The sequence below is a fragment of the Copidosoma floridanum genome, unplaced genomic scaffold, assembly GCF_036245765.1.
Source record: "Copidosoma floridanum isolate Cflo_tuat_1 unplaced genomic scaffold, Cflo_Japanese_pri ptg000008l, whole genome shotgun sequence".
Classification (NCBI taxonomy): domain Eukaryota; kingdom Metazoa; phylum Arthropoda; class Insecta; order Hymenoptera; family Encyrtidae; genus Copidosoma; species Copidosoma floridanum.
This window is the reverse complement of record NW_028321885.1, coordinates 10,968,506-10,989,541: the sequence shown is the minus strand read 5'-3', so window position 1 is coordinate 10,989,541 and position 21,036 is coordinate 10,968,506. Positions and strand designations below refer to the sequence as shown.

General features: G+C 35.0%; 1 protein-coding gene across 2 annotated transcripts in view; it reads left to right on the top strand.

Annotated features, from left to right (window-relative positions):
• The window catches only part of LOC106647630 (solute carrier family 25 member 32), a 205,639-nt gene that overhangs the window by 146,560 nt on the left and 38,043 nt on the right, over positions 1-21,036 (top strand). Inside the window, exon 5 of one of the 2 annotated variants that reach the window (XM_089589227.1) lies at positions 11,733-11,847. In XM_089589227.1, coding sequence (XP_089445353.1) covers positions 11,733-11,847 — 115 coding nt within the window. Of the gene's footprint in view, positions 1-11,732; positions 11,879-21,036 lie in introns of both variants that reach the window. The other variant, XM_089589226.1, reaches the window with a different exon arrangement.

The window sequence follows — 21,036 nt, the reverse complement described above, 5'->3', positions numbered from 1 at the left end:
AAAAATTTCCGTTTCATTGGATATTAAATAACAAGGCTTCTAATCGTCGTATGAACTTTTTCCGAGGTTTAAATTGTAGATATTTGTAATACCTAACTCTAATGAAAATTTAGGTGGTATTTTTGTAGAAAGTCTTACCACAATTTTTCAAATCGTTACAAAAGGTGTTTTTCAAAAATGGTGGAGAACTTATCAAAAATGGTCCAAATTCAATTTTTCAGAGTAATATGTATTCTACAGATGTTTTTCTACGACACTATAATTATTTCAAATAATCATGATGTTGACAAGCCTTTAAAAAAAGGGTTATGAATTATCAAAAAACTTAAATGAATCAAGTAACATAATGTGGTAGTTGTTTTTTATTATTTTATTGTATGCTTTCTCTTTGCAACAAGTTTCATAGTTGGTTTGGAATGTAAATTTAAGATTTTACATATAGAGAGAGCAACACATACCTATACAGAAGATAACAAAGGATTTCTTGAATAAAAATTTTATTTTCTCAAAACTTTGATCGAGTGAGCTAAAAATTGTACAACTACATTGATTTATGGTTGTTGTTTTTCTTCTAAGAATCAGGAATCATAGTGTTATTTGCTATCGTGAATATATCAGGCTACTTGTGATGACTACGACGGTCCCTTTTTATCATAACTTACGTTTTAATTCAGATGTGCTACACAACGTCTTAGAATTACACGTAAATATTGAAAACATAACGCATGGAAGAAATAACAAAAAAAATTAAAAGATAAGTATACATGAGTAAGAAAAACAGTTAGGTCCATGTACATATTAAAAGGTGAGGTAAAAAGACAGTACGACTTCCCTTTCCTTGAGTATAACCCCGGTTAATTTGTGGTGGTAACAATCGGCTAAGAATATTATCTGTACCGAGGAAACTCTAAGATTAGGAACCAACACACAAACAATGATTGTGTTTATATGTCGGAGGGCGGGTTCGTTGCCCTGTGTAAAAGAGCGAAATTGCTCAGATTGCCGATTATATACAATACTTAAAAAATAATTATTATCAAGTTTCAAAATGTATCTGTTGAATAATCAATTAATTCCTGCACCATATACAGCAATTGTTTATTGATTATTACTTTATTGAATTCTCCTGAATATTCCCTTGATTTAATTAATTTAATAATTTAATATCTTTTTCAACTTATTCAATATTTTTCTAATCTAATATCTTTTTTATTTTATTCCTGTCCCTTTTTGGGGTCCAGATAATATTCTCAGTTTATATAAACGATTTCAAATTTTAACAGCTATTTTTCTAGTTTTTATCTTAAACTATAAAAGGAACTTGCAATCTTACGTGGAGAGGAAGGTTTGCTTAAATAAGTACAATCAATTTATTTTTAATTATCTTATATTTATTCAATCATATGATTCTAAGGAAATTATATCTTTAATTTTTACATGTATTAATTGTATTTGAGTAATCGCAATTATTCACGTTAATAATAAAAAAAATATATAATATACTCGATAATTTACTTAAAATTTATCCGCCCTTTTAATAGAGAATTTTACATAAATAACAATTTGAATTTTTCCCTCCTTAATATCTCTGCTTAAACACGTTAGGTTAGACTAATACGAATTTTTATTACAACCACGGAAAGTTAGTGTTAGGTAACTACCTATCCTACTAAGTCACGTAAGGTTAGGTCGTTCTCAGGGCCCTTGGGTGTCTTGAGCACTGCTCAAGTCGTCAACCCAGGAACTTCGCCTAAGAACGTGGTCGCTAACCCTAGTGCCTCGACTACTTAGGGATGCGTCGTCTCCACGCTTAAAGCGGTCGAGCACCGAAAGTCCTAGTAGATACCGGTTAGTGGAAGTGTTACCTGTTGGTGGTGTACAAACTTACTTTTCAGCTATCAGCCTTCGTACTTCGTCTCTTTCTCCCCCTTTGTGCTCGTCGCGGTATTATACCGGTGCACGGGAAAATTCCAGGTCTGGGTGAGCAACGGAGTTTCCGCGTCCCAGGCTCGCTGGAAGAGGACTAATTAGGCATTGCGCACTGGTGCCTTTTATGCTAACGTTATTTTCTTTTGAGTAGCAGGTTTTCCCGCGCTCTAGCGTTTTCTTAACGTACTAGACGCACATTCCCCGCGCGCGGCGTTAAAATTTGAATTTGAAAATAGGAATTTTTTATAAAATGAAATATATGTATGTACAAAAAAAATGTGTATTATTGAATTGTCTATTAGACGGATTTTTTATTATAAGAAAATGTAATAAATAGAAGAATATAAATATAAATGTAAGGCGTGTATTATAAATTCTAGGTGATAGAAGTGCCCCCTTGCAACAGACACATCAATATTATTGGGTTAAAAAAACGTATGCAGATACTAGCGCCCTCCCCCCACCTCAGCTATCCCAAAACTGGCTGATTGAAACACCACAGTGTATTGACGCGTTATTTTATACGTTTTCAGTCGAAAATTTTACATCTTTTCCTGACATTTCTTAGAACAAAAAATTTTTTTATTAAAAACATTTCTGTTTAGAATCCGTGCAGTTTATTTGGTCAAACAATAAGCTGTAAAAAAAATCGGCGTTAGCTCAGTGGTAAACATGCTTGTTCCTAAGTAACCCGGCTATTTTGGGGCGGGTTTTACCGTGGAATTTTCTTTCAGAATGATTACATGGTTTTTTTCTTGCCCCACACGTCTCCGGACCTAAGTCAATGCGAAACAGTGCTAGGAAGTAGGGATTAGCGGATCCGATGCGCCAGGCAGGGATCGCCGGCCGAATCAGCGAGGAGTGGTCACTGAAACATGGAGCTTCTCCGGGGATGCTAATTAGCCTAGATCCGATGCTTCGGCAGAGTCGATCCAGTGAAGAGTCGACGTCCTGAAATACGTAATCTTCTCCTGGGAATGGCTACACGGTGGCGAGTGGACCTGATGCATAATTGGTGCAAAGAGTGTCAGCTTAACTGGCAAGATGTTTTATTGGAGATACTCACACTGTGCCCATGGATTTAGGGTTAATTTCAGTAAAAAGGGTTGGAAATGGGTGTGGCAATACACCCCCATGCATAGGTAGTGCGTGGATGGCTCCGGCGACTAGACCTGTCCAGTAGGCTGTCGTGGTAGCCCGGTATTAAAAAAGCTGTAAAAAATGAAAAAAAAAAATTATGCTGAAAGGTACCATGCGTTCCGTATGCCATAAAATGGTCGATGGCCCTCAAGGGTTGTTGATTTGCACTTTCTTGCGTTATAATAAATGAAGAGAATACGAATACATATTATTCTACCTATTTAAAAATCTGGAGGATTTAAGTGATTACTGTAAGGCTAATATTGAAAAGCTAATCTCTTACATAATGGATTTTTTATTGGTCAATTTTGATGCTGCTGTTTGAATCTCAATAAATATTCTGCGTTAGTTTCTTGATGCCTTAAATTGTATACATTTTAAGCATACAATACATTTATTTAGAGTTTTTCTTCCGATTCGGCCTCTTGTGACAATAGGCATCGTTAAAACTTTGAAGTTGTAATATATGTATTGGCAAGGCAGTTTGATGTCTGATTGCCATAAATAAGACTGGTGAGCTTAATTCTTTATTGGCTAAGGTTTTTAGCAAACGTGATTGCCTGGATACCTTGGGGTGATCTTCTCTGACCTGCTGTTGTAGCACCATACTCGTCAGGAGAAAAACTTCAGCGTCTGAAGTAGTAAAGCTGTTTGTAAAGTTCTTTTCTAGCATCTCCTGGTGTTACTTCAGAGACGTTGGTGTCTAAAGCACCTTCTTTTTTGCAGAGCTCAGCTGTTTTGGCGAATTAAGGTAGGGAGACTGGTTCGTAATACTTGCCTGTAGCAGACTGTCCCGTTTGCTCTAGTTTATTTTTCCTACATAACTATTAAGTTTGCCCAGCGTAGGATGCGGAAAGAATTGGTGATTCCTTATGGAATGCTTAGAGTCAAAAAGGTAATGCAGAGTCGCTGGTGGCCGGGGCTCTTAATCTCGCAACGAGCAACTCTGCTCGTGACGTCTGTCAGTAAATGACTTACTTGATTTAACAGTGGCCGGCTTCATATAGTCTTTTAGTCGATAAATCGTTGCCTGAAATGGTAGTAAAAATGTATTTTTTTGTCAAGGTAGTTAAACGTTAGACGTCCCTAAAAGGAACCTATGAGTTTTATGGTTGAATAGGAAACGTTAACACTTATAATGGCCCTGAAAAGAGCCAGTGGTGATACTTCCAGCCATTTCTTATTATTATTTTTGATGATGGACAGCCGGCTTTGGGTAGCTTGACTCTTACCCTCAGAGTCTCTCGGTACGGAGGCCATGCTGTAGGGAGGTACGCTCCTGACCAAAGAATATTTTATCTTCAGGTCATTCCCTGGGTAACCAAACACTCATCGTTTGTCAGGAAAGTAGTTCTGAAGAATACTTTCTCTGTAGGTATGCTGTTGGGACGACCACTAAGAAGGACGCCGTTGTGGCTGCCAGTACTCTGCAAGGCTGTCTTCCCTGGCTTGCATTTGAAGTAGAAAATTCTCTGACAGCACCAGGTCAAATGGTTGGAAAGTGGGCCTGGAGAATAATTTCTTCGTGGGTACGCTGTTAAGACAAACCACTGAAAAGGAGGCCGTTGTGGCTGCTCGAACTCCTTAAAAGTTGTTTTTCCTGGCTTGCTGTCGTATCAAAATCTGCTTTGGTGGCAACAGGTCGGTTGGAAGAACGGACTAGAAATCCTCAATTGCTAGAGCAGACTGTGCTCTGGCTAGACGCCTCCTGTTATTACGCTGGAGACGTTAGTGATCGGAAAGCCTATTTATTGGTGGCATTCGTTAATCTTGGTGGTTTGGCAGGAAGTTCCATGTTAGTCGCTTTTCCATTAGAGAACAGTAACGTCGATAGCCAGGATACTCAGCTGCACGACTCCCAGCTTTATGCTTCATGCACTGCCACTGAACGACTATTATATCTGGCAATTTGTTCAGGAATATTATAATCAGACTTACTTAATTTTATTGCAGGTAGCTTCGATTTTCCTTCTATACCATCTAGTGGATCCTACTAAAGTAAAGTGTAAAGCTAGTGTACTTTTGCAAAAATTTGAGCTTATTTATTATTAATGCATTTTTCAAGATAAAAACTATTCCTAAACAATCTAGGTAATGTCAAAAATCAGTATGCAAAATTTTAGTTTTTGTGGACAGCGATTACAACGATTTTTGCGACTTGCTATATTTATTAGTAAGATAGGAGATTCATTCCACACCATATACACTCAAAAACGATCAAAATTTCACGAGGTGTGTTATCACTTAACATCGGCATGTGCTGATGTGCGTGTCACATTTTACTGAAGCCCACTACGAACTTTTACTTGTCAAAGTAATTTCATAAACCTAATTGCGGGAGCAGCTCAGCCAATGTAAAGTAAAATCGAAAATATAACCACTTAGCGGTCAAAAGTTAAAACTCCCTTTCAGAGCTGTTTTGGAGTTAGTTTTATAAGTAGCATAAAAACATTCTTATAAAATTTATCGTTTATTTTAAGTCTATAACACACTAGAAGTTGTAATTGAACTTCTGCCAAAAGTTTTAAAGATTTTTGCGAACATACAGGCAAACGCCGTCTCTTTATCTGATAGTAAGATTAAATTTCCTCAAAGTGTAAGAGGTCGTAGAAAAGTTAAGGGAAGAATTTAAAAATGTGTGCAGGTAGTAGTGGGGGATACAGGAGGTGCCAAAAAAGTAACGGTTTAAAATGAGGAAAAAATCGACGAGATTTTTCTTCATTTTGCGGGACGGCAGTGGGGGGTAACATGGGATTTTGAGAATTCTGTGGAAGAGGTTGCAGGAGCCCGGATCATGGAAGGCGCGGTGGCCCTGGATGCAGTTTTATTAGGTCAAAAAAACATCGTTAGCACTCCAATCTGGTCAAAAATTACTCTAAGCATCGATGTGGATCATGAACAGTGTGATATACTCACTATCTGGACCACTTACGGCACAGAACACGGGCACTTAGAGACCTGTGATCAGGGACGTTTATGGACAGCCTATGGCAGCCATACAGTGTGGCAACCGTACAGTATTTTAAAGGGGGCAGTGTACAGCAATAGGCAATATTGACTATTGAATTAAATTTTTATATTTGTTTTTCACGTATAAGATCATTTTTTTATATTTTACAGGAGCATAAGAGTAGGAAAAATTTGATTCTGTAATAGTAAGTTTCTGAACAAATTTTATTTTAATTAATATGAAGTGCAGTTATGGAAATAGAAAATTTACAAATAAGTTTTAACATTCGTTATATACAAGTAGTATTAAGTAATAAGTAAGTATTGAGAATGGAACTGGTAGTAAGGATCACTATTTTTCATTTATCTTTACGCTTTTAGAAGTCCTTTATAAGTTTGGTAATTGACCTCCATCCCATTCCGAACAATTGTGAATGACATTGTTAAGAGCCAGCTTTATTAATTTATTATTTTGACTGTTATCATTATTAGTTAAATTGTAAATAACCATCGTAGTTTCTGTAAAATGCAAACTAATTAACCATCATATAACTCTATTATCCATATTATAATTTTTGTTTTTAAGGTTCATCAACTGTTATAACCTATTAATTTAATTTTATTTATTTTTTTTTTTACCGTGCTACCGCGACAGCCTGCTGGCCTAGTCATCGGGGCCATCCGCGCTCCACCTATGTGTGGGGGTGCATTGCCGTACCCATTTTCAATCATTCTACTGACAACATACCTAATCCATGGGCACAGTGCGAGTATCTGCGGTAAAACACCTTTCCAGTTAAGCCAACTCTCTCTTCACCAATGGTGCATTAGGTCCACTCGCCAATGTGTAGCCTTTTCCCTATATATAACTCCGTATTTTAGAACGTCCAACCTTCACCAGTCAAGCCGGTGGTCTCTGCCAGAGCATCGGATCCAGGCTAATTAGCATCCCCAGAGAAGCTCTATATTTCAGGGACCACTCCTCACCGATAAACTGGCGATTCCTGCCTGGCGCATCAGATCCGCTATTCCCTACCTATAACCGTCACACAGTTTCGTATTCACCCAAACCCGAAGACTTAGAGGGCAAGGAAAAAATCTTGAAATTACTCTGAAGGAAAATTCTACGAAAAACCCGCCCCGATTCGTTCTTACGCCTGCTCTCCCCCCTCATTCTCTTTCTACGGTTAGAGAGAGAGAGAGAGAGAGAGACAGAGAGAGATGATGATGATGAAAACAAATTTATTAATGCTAAGGTTTAATAAGCCGTATGGCAATGTAAAAAAATACAAAAGGATTTACAAACATTATTATATAAAACAAGCATAAATATACAATATAACAAATTTTTGGCATAAGTAACAGACTATTAGAACAATCGATGAGACGCATTTTCATAACAATTAATATAAAATTATCTGTCAATATAAAATACATAAATTAAAATTATTGTGTGTCCAGTAAGTATATCCGCGAGTTCGAGAGAGAGAGACAGAGAGAAAGTCAAAGAGAGATGGGAGACTTTTTTGTAGTTACGTAAAAAGCCAATCAACCCTATGAGCCACGAAGAGATAGAGCTGCAAAAAATTAAAACAAACAATAGCAAAGTCCATTTATCTATGGTTGAAAAATTTCGTTCCACACGATATTTTTTACCTCAGCGTCATTTTCATTTTTATTTTGTACTGAATTACCATTTTTTGTTTTACATCTCGATAAGGCAACATACATTGGCCATGTAAACCCAATTCTTTTTAGAATATATTCCTACCGTATTAAAAATTTGACCTTGTTATATATTTATAGTCATTGCAAAAGCTGAATCTAAGGAAAAATTTTCTGTGTAAAATTAATGGTAATGAAAGTATATTTTCAGTATTCAAAGTGATTTTTGGTATAAAAACTCGTTGTCCAATTTTTTAACCGGTTATTATTTTTGACTCAAGATTGACTTTAAACAACTTCGTTATTTTTAACCTTGCGCTATTATCTATTATCATTTCTTGCGATAAACTATCCGAAATACTGAAATTTCTTGTCAACACAACTCCTGCTCCAATATTTAAATTAAGTTTATGAGGTGGTAGGCCTTCACCGATATTGTTTAGTATTTATATGAAAAATTAGATGTAGATATTATCGTGAGATTGGTTAACTCGTGTAAATGTTGCTTTATCAATAGTGTAATATTTACTTCTTTTTTTTTTGGTTCCCAATGTACAGAATTTGAATATTCGTTTTACATGTTTTTGACACCCTACACGACAATCTTGTATATTCTTGCTCGCATTAATTCGACTTTGTCTTATTAACCTTAGTTACTAAGTCTTCTATTATTCTCAAGCTATTCGCCGCGCTCTGTATCCATCCAAATCCACATTTTCGCTTATAACTGCATTTATCTTTGCGCTGCTGAATTAATAGTTGACCTTACATTTTCTTGGTCGGCTGTATTTTACGCTGGGTAATGCTATCTAATCTTACATTATAAGCAGTCTTTTTCTTTTAATTTCTATTATTATTAACTAGCCTCTTGGCTTTCGATCCATTTCATTTTTTTAATTCTTTAATATTTTACATAGACTGCTGATCGGATCCCCGTCTAGTAATTTCAATAACTTTTCCCTAGTTTACTTATTTGTGCCTAAAAATTTCCGTTCTTGAACATCTTTAACCCATCCATCACTAATTCTTACCTTTATATCTTCGCATACAAATATGTGTTCTACTTTTTCTGGTTCCTTCCCGTATGCCCTGCAATTTTCGTCCTGGAATCACTTCTTTCCTAACTTCCTATATCCCCACATCTCAACCTTGTTCATTGTTTTTTTATCTTTTCCTTTATCTGTCTATCTTTTCACTGTTTTTCAATCCTCGATTCCTTTTTATCTTCCTATAGTAATCACAGAAACTTGATTTTTTCATTTTTGACCCATTCTTTTGAGTTTCTTGGTCTCTTTTCATTTGTAGTCCCCTTTTTAGCCTTTCTGCAAATTTACTTGCTCCCTCATTATCAAATAGGCCTTTGATTCCCATTTCATTTTCAAGCTTTTCAAAGGCCGCCTCCATTGATCTAAACCACTTACTTCGAACTTTATTCATTGCACATCTTATTTCTTCCTTTCTCATTGTTTGCCTTGTGTATGGGGAATATTCGTGCCACTTGCCAACCGCTCACTAGCTCTGCTCTATCAAATACTTCATCTAAGACTCCCGCTAGTTTCCCAATCCAAAATGAAATTAACCCCTTGAAAACTTTTATTGGTATCCCGTCTTCTCCTGCGGCCTTGTTATTCTTCATTCTTTGATCGTACTTAGCACTTCGTTCCCTGTAATTTTCGCATTCAGCGTCTCCTCCAACTCGTGTCTTCTTCTTTGTCTTCTTTCATCGGCCTTTTAATCCCATTCTTATTTTTTGTTCTCGTGTTAGTTTCTCCTGATGACTTCCTTTTTTTCCGCCCAAATTGACCTAATCCCCTCAAAAATTCTGCCATTCTTTTGCTATTTTCACTCTTCTCTACCTTTTGTATAGTTCTTCTTCGTACTGTCTCCTCCTGATTTCCCTGAGTTTTTTCTCTTTGTTTTTAAAACCTCCTTATCCTCTTACGACCTTAATTTTGCCCATTTTTTTAGTACCGCCCATACTTGCTTTTTTGTATTTTGATCTCTTCGTCCCATTCTATTGATCATTCTCTTCCTGATTTTTCGATCATTTTAAGTTTTCTACCTACCTCCCAAATTTGACGCCCTTGCGCACACGCATGGGTCAGGTATTGCTACTAACGATATCGTTGATATTTTGCAACTTATAGAATCAGCTGATTGACAATGTGGCAACGCCGTGTGTTCAAGCAGCCGCACCGTTACCTTCTAACCCTTTAGGGGTATTTTAGAACGTATTTTCAATCAACTCTCATTTAAAAACTGTTTGACCTAAAAATATAATTGAAACTTAGAATGCTTTTCCCGGGAATGCCACTGCTGCATATCAGCCTGTATAGCATGATGTTTTTTTTGTATTCCGAATGAAGTTTGCTAACAATCTCCAAAAACTATAATGGCCTTAACTACACTAAAAAAATTATGGCTGGCACGAGCTGCCAACGATAAAAGTGCACGCCAACGTCTTTAACGTAGCTGGAATTAACTTCCAACGTTGTTTATGACATGCACTGCGTGTAGTATATCGTACGTACCATGATAAAAAGTCCTAGTATGGAATACCGTTGGAGCGAATAAGGACCATTAGTGGCGAGGGTGACAGCCATAGAGATGTTTTCAAGATTCGCTTGTGATACTGATACAGAACCATACATGTGTGAATGCCTGATGGGTGCGCCTTGGTAGGTACAGTAATCTGCGAATTGAAATGCTGCGGAACTACTCAAAATCATGGAGTAGTACTATATGAGAACGGTAATTCGTTCCCGGCATAGTTTTTCAAGGGCAAAGAACCAATCTATGTATAATAACGTCACATGTAGTCTTACTATTTTTCTTTTTCTGTTTTCTTTGGTTTCCTGATTCTTTCAAAATAAAACAAGTCAGTTATACGCAGCTGTGAAGCACTAACATAACCGTAAATTAAACTAAATTTCTCATTGTTAAACTTTTTAAGGTGTAAAAATGATAATTGCCAAATTTCTCTCTTACAAACAGAAAAACATATTCAGGAGTAAAGTAGATACTTGTTGAAACGCGTAACAACTATTTAATACTCATTCAGTCTTATCATACTACTCCAACTATTATTCCTGCCCTCTGTTCTCTTTTTTTGTAAACGTATTGATTGGCAAAATGATTGTGAGCAAATAGATCAAGCGTATGTCTTACTACTGCTTTTTTTTATTAAACCCCCTCTACTATGCTGCTTTGCTACTTCATTCAATTGTAAACCCATGACATAATAATTACTACTACTTTTTCTTACGCTGAAGTTTACTAAAAAGTATATGGTCACAAATATATATTGTATACAATATGTATTTATACATGTCTGCAAGCAATAAATTCTTAGTTAATTATTCAAGTGGTTGAAAAAATATTTTTATTGCTTATTCTTGTTATACAAATACATAGACACAAAACGACAATTTATATTTTTGGAAACTCACTGATCTTATTGCATTTTAGTAAATAGATCGTTCCGAAAAATCACTGAAATAACTTCTCAAAATTTTTGATCTCCCTCATTTGATAAATTCGGATAAAAAAAGACTTCTTTCTTTGTAGCTAAGCTAGTTAAGAATTGAAGACTCAATTAGCATGACCTATACTGAAATATGATTTTTTTGCGGACTGTGAATGATTTTCTACAAAAAATTATCTTTTGCAATGAATTTAAGCTTACAGTAAAAAAAATATTAATATAGTATTTTTTTCCTTATAAGCCCCAGTAAGAATAAGTGAGACACAGCATGCTTTCAGCTACTTTTTTCTGGATTATAAAGAAATACCATTTTTAATTATGTATCATGGTGTACCAAAAAAACAAATTAAATTAAGTTGTGAGATAAAGTTAATAAGGATTATACATTGCAACAATTTTAGTAGACCAAGAGTATATGTATTTTATTCCTTAGTTTTTTAATAAAATATTTAATTTTTAACTTTTGAATGCAGGTTTTAAAATTCCGTATTAAAAAAAAAAAAATAATTCCTTATTCCGCTGTAACTTCCAGAGAACCTTGAAAAATACGATTTCCTTGTTTCAGGGAACAATACAATATATTTTTTGTGCGGCCATTTCAAAGATGATTGCGTCAACCGTAACCTACCCGTATCAGGTAATAAGAATTCGACTACAAGATCAACACCACAACTATAAAGGTACATTGGACTGTATCAGATGTATATGGAAGTAAGAATTATTGATACTTAGTTTTCTTTACTTTTCGGTCTGTGTATATTTTTTATACACGTTTATAGAAAATTTATGCTCTTATATTTCACTATTGTTTATCTTTGAGTTCTAATGTTGTTATTTTCATAATGATATAATTATTATTTTTATTATTCTTAAAACTTAAATAATTACTATAATTATCATTATTGTTATTATTATTGTTGTTTTAATTATTATCATTATTATCATTACTATTACCGTTATTATTATTATTTTTTTTTTTTTTCTTCAACCGAGGTCGTTCAGATTACCTTTAGCACAATAGAAGGGGGTACGAACTTCTGTGTGGGACTTGCAGTCTGCTTAAAGATGTTGTTTTCTATTATGATGTTTGTAGTGATACATACTAAATATCTACTAAACTGGCAAGACCTTTTTCCTAAGACGCCTAGCTGGGGATCCGTTTTTGCATTAAAATTTCAAGCAGGAGTTACATAGTATTGACCGTTGACGTGACCTTCCATACGGGTGTTGTAACTGTCCCTGCCTTCTCTTTTTTTCGTCTGGTCATTTTCTGTCTCTTTCTGACCCTTTTTTCGTCGTTTCTTATGAATCCTAGCTCTTCCACGGTATTTGCTTGGCTTTTGACCAGAGTATCTCTATCCTTAACTCCTCTAACCTTGAGAAGAACTTAGTTCTTGGTCGTGGTGACTCCTTTGACAGTAATTTCAGCCTATTCTGGCTTGAAATCTGACCTCATCTTTTTGAGAACTTCATTAAAACTCTGCTCTTCCGCGACCTAAATAAGAATTTTTTTCCTTTTTTTTATGGAATGATGTTGCTCCTCCTCGTTAGATTATCGTGAGCTTGTTCCAAGAGGTGATTCATCTTCTTTTTCGTCGCCTCATAACTATCCTCAGACTTATACTAGAGATTTAGCGCCACTATTATACATACTTTAATTTGTAACGCAGTTTTGTGTATTTTGTTTTGCCGCTTCCACCATATCTTTGATCATCAGTTCAAGTTCTAAGAAAACAAAGCTGCCTTTGTCTGCTTAGCAGTTAGTTCTAATCTTATATTCCTGGAATATTTCAGATGCATGTCAGCGTTGTTGCTGAAAAAGCTGACACCACTTTTATCTAAGGTCATCTCCTCCAGCCTTCCGGATGTATTACTACAAAGGGTAGTCTGATAAACCACTATCTTCGTGCGGTCGCTTAATGATGATGCGTACCCTCTCACTGGCACAGTCGCCGGTGTGGGAGCTTCGATGCCAGTTGTACGACAAACTATCATTTTTATTATTATTATTATTATTATTATTATGATTATTATTATTATGATTATTATTATTGAAGTTATACTTCTACAGGCGCGTTCTGCCCTACATAATAAATCAACGATCTCAGATTGGTGACCTTGAGAAAAAATGTAACGGAAGTGAATTATGCTTAATTCTTTCCCCTTTTCCCCACCCCACATGACAGACTTCCGGTCCCCCACACGCCACACAACGTCATAGCACCACACTCACTACAGCACGCATTTTTAATTTATTTCTGTTAACAAAAAAAAAAAGTTTCCAAATAGATTTCAACCCCCAACCTCTTGCATATTAGGCAAGACCCTTACCCACTCTGCTATGAGCAGGCCCGATATGGAAAATTCGATTACTTTATCTTATCATACAGTTCGTTGCTTATTTTTATTGTAAATTTTCTATTTGCTGTGAATTAACTTATTTAGTTTGAGTATACATTCAATAAGAAGATAATTTATTTAATGAAATATATTCTATAGGTAGATGTTTATTTCGAAAATAAAAAAATTTGTATATATTAGCAGAGCAGCTTTCATATGAAACAATAAATATTTATTTACTTTTAATTATATTGTTACTTTTAAAATACATAAATAATTGTTTACATAATTTTTTCATATTTTTTCAAAATTTACATAATTGAAAATCAAGTGAGAAGTTATACTTCTATAAAATTATATGGCAGATAATATTATTTATAATCGTTTAGTTATTAAACATTAAAATATTAATTGAAATCTTACTTAATCAACGTAAGCATACCCATTTATATGATAATTGCACCACCTTTATAGATATAATCATATATAAAAATACACCTATGAAACGACATTTTGTACAAAAGTGGTGCAATCATCATATAAATGAGTATGCTTGCGTTGATTGAGTAGGGTTTCAATTAATATTTTAATATAATAATAATATATTATGGCGCAATACAATATAAACAACATGGAGGCTGGCCAGTACAAGACTGTGCACTTTCATCGAATCTCACATCTTCACATCTGTAACGTCATGCTCAGATTCATCACAAATTTATAAAATTTTTTTAATAGCATAGTAGTACATGCCAGTGAATATCCCTTCAGGACGTTTATCGCACATGAGTTTTTTTCACAGATATTATTCAAGCATCAAAAGTATACTAAAAATATCATCAGAAATGCAGATTTTTCAACTGTACCCTTTTTCACATATTTCGTTTTAAAAAGTTACAATTAAACATGTAACCCTATGAAAAAATCACTTTAAATGACATTTATTAGATTTGTATTAACCCCCCAATTTTTTTTTTTTTTTTTTAAATACAAGAAAGAAGGGGTCAAGTATGTGTAAAAGCGTGTATGTAAGCTCATCTATGTAAGAAAAACAATTCCCAGTGTTGCTGAATATATTTGCGCTTCTCCGACCTCTCTAAATTTCGTGAAAAAAAAACGCAATAAAAATAAATTATTGTATTTATACAGTACCGAATTTTTTTTTTTAAATACAAAATTATAAGAAAATGTTACAAATAGTATAAACAGTTATTTAATTATTTTAAAAGAATCAAATTAATGATAAGAAAATAAATGTTTATGAATACATATGAAAGCTGTTCTGCTAATATCTACTAGTTTCCAAATTTTTGAAAAAAATGCATACCAAAAAAATACATTTCATTTAATGAATTATTTATTTAATGTTAAATGAAACCTAAACTAAATAAAAAGTTGCATCAAACATACGTTACATGTTTTTTTTTTCTTTCTTGGAAATTTTTTAAAAGAGAAAGAGTACTTAGTGAAATTCAAAGTGTGTGCTGTAGTGTGGTGTGATGTAGGGGGACGTCAAGAGGGGTGGGGCGACGGGGGAGAATACAACAAAATCCACTTCCGTTAAACTTTTTCTCAAGGTCACCTATTTGAATTCGTTGATTTACTCTGTAGGGCAGAACTCGCCTACAGAAGGATAACTTTAAAAAAATTTTGTACTGTATAAATACAACAATTGATTTTTATTGCGTTTTCTTCTTTCACAATTATCCTTTGTGATGAAGGTAATTTTTTGGCATAAGGACGTTTATCACATACTTAGTAGGGGTAAAGTTCAGCTCAAAATTCGTAATTAAACAGGTTTATTCAATAGTACTCTTTCATACAAACAAAAATTAGGAGGTTTATACAGATCTTATAAATGTAATTTAAAGTGATGACTTGAGGGTCAGTGCCTAAGCACACGATTAGTAAGAGCTAATTTGAGAACTCTTACAGGCTGTAAGAGTCTGTAACGATCGTCTTAACGATATAGACTGAGCCTGATAAGGTTGGCGTTAAGACCAACGAAAGGTTGCTCAAACTAACACCTGATTTTTCGGAGTTTTCATTCGTACTCCCAAATTAGCTCTTACTGATCGTGTGCTTAGGCACTGACCCTCATGTCATCATGGAAACAACTGAGAGAAAAACGACATGTTCAATAAACGACATAATGCAATTTAAAGCGATTTTTCTACAAGGTTACATGTTAACTTACAAATTCAACAAAAAGATACAGTTCAACGATCTGCTATTTTTAAGGGTATTTCTTATTTTCTTGGGAAGTTGTTTTGAAATCATCGAAAGATTCGATGAAAGTGCTCAATATTGTACTGGCCAGCCTTTATATTGTTTATATTGAATTGTGCCATAATATATTATTTATAATCGTTTAGTTATTAAATATTAAAATAATCATTGAAATCATACTCAATCAATGTAAGCATACTCATTTATACGATAATTGCACCACCTTTGTACACAATATAGTTTCATAGGAGGTATATTGATATCTATAATTATATTATCTGCCATATAATTGTATAGAAGTGTAACTTCTTACTTGGGTACCCGCACCCACTGTGCACTGGTTATTATTAATATTATTATTACTGTTATTATTATTATTATTATTATTATTATTATTATTATTATTATTATTATTATTATTATCGTTGTTTCCCCGAAAAAAATGCCAATGAAGATTGAGTACCTATGAAAGAAGTATGATGTTAAGTTTAAATGCAGTCTTATATTTAATCATAAACATTAAGAATTCTTGAAATTTCATACAACCGGTAGGTATACAAGCAAATGTTGATACATCTTTAATCATTATGTCAAGATGCGAATTTGCATAGATGGCGGCACATTCTCAAGAAATAAATAAGAATGAGAAATACATCCTCCCCGGGTGCAGATCGAACACACAACCTCCTGTTCTCTAGACTGTTGCTTTACCATTTGAGCTACCGAGAAGCCGTACATCCACTGGTAGAGCAACTGTCTAGAAAACAGGAGGTTGTGTGTTCGATCCGTACCAGGGGAGAATATTTTTCTCATTATTATTAATTTTTTTAGAAAATATCTTGAAATGAAGAAATTATGCGGTTTAGTTTTATTAATCTTTAGTATATTGGATATTGAGAAAAAGGCATGTATGGACGATATGGAGTGCTTGTTTAAAAAAGTGCTGCTATTTATGCAAATGTCTCTCTTGATAAAATGATTAAGGATGTATCAATATTCGCATGTATACTTTTTGGTCGTGTAAAATTTCTAGTTCACCTACTTGTATTAGAGTCATACCTATTAAGAATTCTTGTTGGCCTTAGAAAAAACTTTTAAATGTTTTTTCTGTATTGAGATCTAAGGTTTTTTTTTGTTTCAGCCTCTCTTCACTTTATTTTGTTATTTTATTTATTTATTATTTATTAAAACAGTTTCATGCATATTATATGAATCTGAAATTATTAAAAATGAAATTAGAAATAAAGTTGCTGTATGAGTTCATTGGAAGAAGTAATGTTTTTAGGCCTAAACTTGTTTTTCTTGAGTACCAAGTAAGTTCACTTAATAAATACTAAAGTTTTCATTTATTTTTTAACAAAAGAGCCAGTGTTTACGAGATTTTCAATTTAAATTCACTAAACTTGAAAAAAATTAGATACATTACTGGGTATGGTAAGAGTCAAAATTATACTTAAAAATTTCTGAGTTTTACAATGTGCTCTATTTCAAAAGTTTTTTCAATTATTGCAGATAAAAGGTAATGAGCGAATCTATAATATGATGTCCGTGCTTATGAGACAAATGTAGGTAACACTAAGTTTTTTAGTAAATATGAATTCTTTTGACTAATACAAGTGTAAAATAATAGTTTGTTTTTAATCAGTTTTCAATTGATCTTTAACTGTCGTATAATAAAACATGTATAGATATTAAATAAAAATGTAGAATCAGTGCAGTGACAGCTTAACTTTAAAGTACCATGAAATGATAATGTAATGTGTATCGTACTGAAAAGACATTTAAGGGTACACTGTTTAAAAGGGTTAGATATAGAAATAGAATGATGCATTTACTCTGGTATGTCACGTACAGTATCGAACATACTACGTGGGATGGGCCTCAGTTATTAGTATTAGGAAGGAGCACAAGTGGGGGAAGAAAGAGCATAAAAAGGCCCGCAGCAGTGGCCACAGGGCTCTTGAACGTCGGGACTAGAAGGAGGATAGTCGCAATAAGTAACTCGGGACAGCAAAGCGCCTTCCCTCAAGGAATACAGCAATAAAGTGATTGATTGAGTTTAACCGCCGCGTTGTTATTAAGCACCCCGAACCTTTAGAATCCTACGTAACAGTTTTGGTGCTAAGTGTGGGGTAGGTTTTGTCGCGAAATAAAAATTTTTTTTTACTCGTGATATTTCGGAATTTTCGGGCAACAATCAGGAAGCACACATAGTGCAGTGCAACAACAGGAGCAGAAAATTCAAGGCAGTCATCTGCAGCTACTATCGAGTAAGGAAGGACTAGAGTCAACATCCAGTTTCAAAAAGAACCATCGTAAAGAGGATGACTTGGAGTATATTGGCGCTCATCGTTTTGTGCCTTTTGTCAAAGTAAGTAATAATTCTTTTTATCCTCCCAAATATATATACTTATTGTCGCTCGGGGTTGTTAAGCTAAGAAAACGACGTGCACAAAAAATAATACTTAACTCAAATACGGCTAGTTCCGCTCGTCTTAGAAGCCAGTAAAATAGAAATACAGAATCGGAAATAAAATAGGAATCCTTTTTTCTCTATTATTTCTTCGTGCGTGGACAGAAATCAACTAATATAATTAAGCTCACATCACTCTAATATAAAAAAAAAGGGAGAAAGAAATAATGATGTCCGACTACGGGGAAGAGATTGATAACGGTAGGAATGGTTTAAACGAAACTTTTTCCATGACACAGGAAGATTCAGATATAATAACGGTTATGCTTGAACATGACCCCGAATCGTATGCACTCTATGAGAAGATGGATAAGAAAAATCAAGTTCTTATGTTAAAGATATTTAAAAATATAAAACCAAAAATGTAATTTAAGAAAAATCCTAACACAAAATTAGCAGAGCCAACGAATGAAACAGCAGAAATAGAGATGTTGGAAATTGCACCAGAAAAATCAGAATTAAAAGAGAATGCGATTAAGGAGAACATAGGGGTAGACAGGATACGTGATCAATCAGGCGTGAAAGGGCTAGGCAAAACGAGTTGTCAGGAAAAGTATACCAAACGGCGAGAACAAGAAAATACAAACAGTGAACAACCTTTTATACCATTCTGCGATTGGCCACCTCTGCATTCAAATGACAAAAATTATAACTACTATACATCAAACAATAGGACAGATAGGCTGAGGTTTGGATACGAAGAAAATCATAATGACGTGTATACAAATACAGAATACCTTTTCCCTGCATGTGACCGACCAACCGAGCTGCCGATAAATAATCAGGCAGAATTTTTTCAAAGGACACAAAGTAACATACGCGATAACCCCCAGCATCAAACCATGCAATTTTTTCCTAGTAATAGGCAACAAACAGTTTTCGAAAGTTTCACGATTAATGCCAATGAGGAATATGTACACTTGCATCTCCTCAACAACCACTTCAGGCCACTCGTTGCCGCAACCAGGCATAGCGAGGAGGAACAAAGCCCGGTGGAAAGGGAATCGCGGGTTAGTGACGAATCGGGTGCCAATATAAATTGGAAAAGTGAAGTAAACGAATCATGGAAAGAAAAAGAGGAAGGAGTTGAAGAAATAGAGCGTAATAAAAGTGACTCCATAAATAAGGACGTTTATGAAGATGGGGACACGCCCCCACCTAATCCACCACCACCTCCCGACTCTTCAAGTAGTTCAGACTTACTAAACAATGAGAGTGAAGAGGGGGCTGGATTAAACAAGGCCAGACTGGAGTCGGAAAGCGAACCAGAGGAAGCAGACCTTCAAAAAAAAGTATTATCAAACCTCCCACAGCTAAAAAAGTACAAAGTATGCAGGACATGGTTACCACATGAGAAACCACTGTGGCTACCGGGAAAAGAAGCAGACATACAGCCATTCCAAAGAATGCTTCGGGCAAAGGATCACCCATTTCATTATCTAGATAACCTAGTATTCGCGACAATAACAGAAAGTGTGCCTGATACGGAAACAATAGACGCTCTATATGAGCGCGGATACATAGATCCAATAGCCCTAAATAATGAAAAAAAGATGGTTGGTAACGTCATGAGAGCAAATGTGAGAAAGGTAGCGGTAATGCGAATGAATATGAAATCGCATTTTGAAGATACGGCGCTAAAATCGGACATCAAGAAATGTATTACGTCACTCAAGGCACTAGTAATGATAAATAAAATAAAGTCTATAGGCGTGATATGTGACTTGGCAATACTCAACATGAGCCAATGGATCTACTTCGTGGAACAATTTGAGGAAACTTTCAAAAACCTCAAGGTCGTAGCGACCTTTTACATGAACACCTTAGTTAGACCACCAGTGGATCAAAGATATAAGGTTATTAAGGAGTATCACGAATCAACAATCGGGGGTCATAAAGAAATGAATAAAATCTACAATAAGATAGCGAGGGACTATTATTGGAGAAACATGAGGGCCGATGTAAGGCAATTTATACTTGGATGCAGGTCATGTCAGACTTAGAAACTAGTGCGTGTAAAAACGAAGCAAGCTATGCTCGTTACAGTTACGCCCAGCAGACCGTTTAAGAAAATCTCGATTGACTATTACAGACCAATTAATAAGCCTTCAACAAACGGCTATACACATATCCTGTCAATACAGGATTGGCTAACCAAGTTTATTGTATTAATACCGGTACAAAGAGCAACAGCTGAAAAAATGGTAAGAGCCTTAACGAATAAATTTTTAGCATACTTTGGAGCGCCAGAAAAATTATTATCAGACTTAGGAACGCATTTTATGAACAAAACGATGGACGAGTTTACGCGATTATTTAAAATTGAAAAACTTGGGAGCACGGCATTTCATCCTCAGAGCAACGGGGCAATTGAACGCATGCACCACGTTTTAACAGAATACTTAAAAGCCTACATTAGCGAGACCGAAAAATGGGATGAACTATTGCTATTGTGTATGCTCGCTTATAATACGTCGGAACACGAGAGTACAGGCTACACACCCTACGAGCTTACATTTGGTCAACAGGCAAAACTCCCGTCAAGCTTCAAGAGGCCAGAGGTGGGTCAAACATATACAGAGTTACTGCTGCAAATAACGGGGACACTCGCGCAATTACGATCATTGGCAGCAATGACTCAAACACAGAACAAATACAGATTAAAGTACTATTATGATAGGGCGCTGAACACGAATTTTTTTATGGAAGGTGAGATGGTGTATGTACTAAAAGAGCCATCTAAAGGGAAATTTGATGACCAATACGAGGGCCCTTACGAAATAGTCGGCATAGATTACAGAAACCATAATGTGAAGTTACAGAGAAA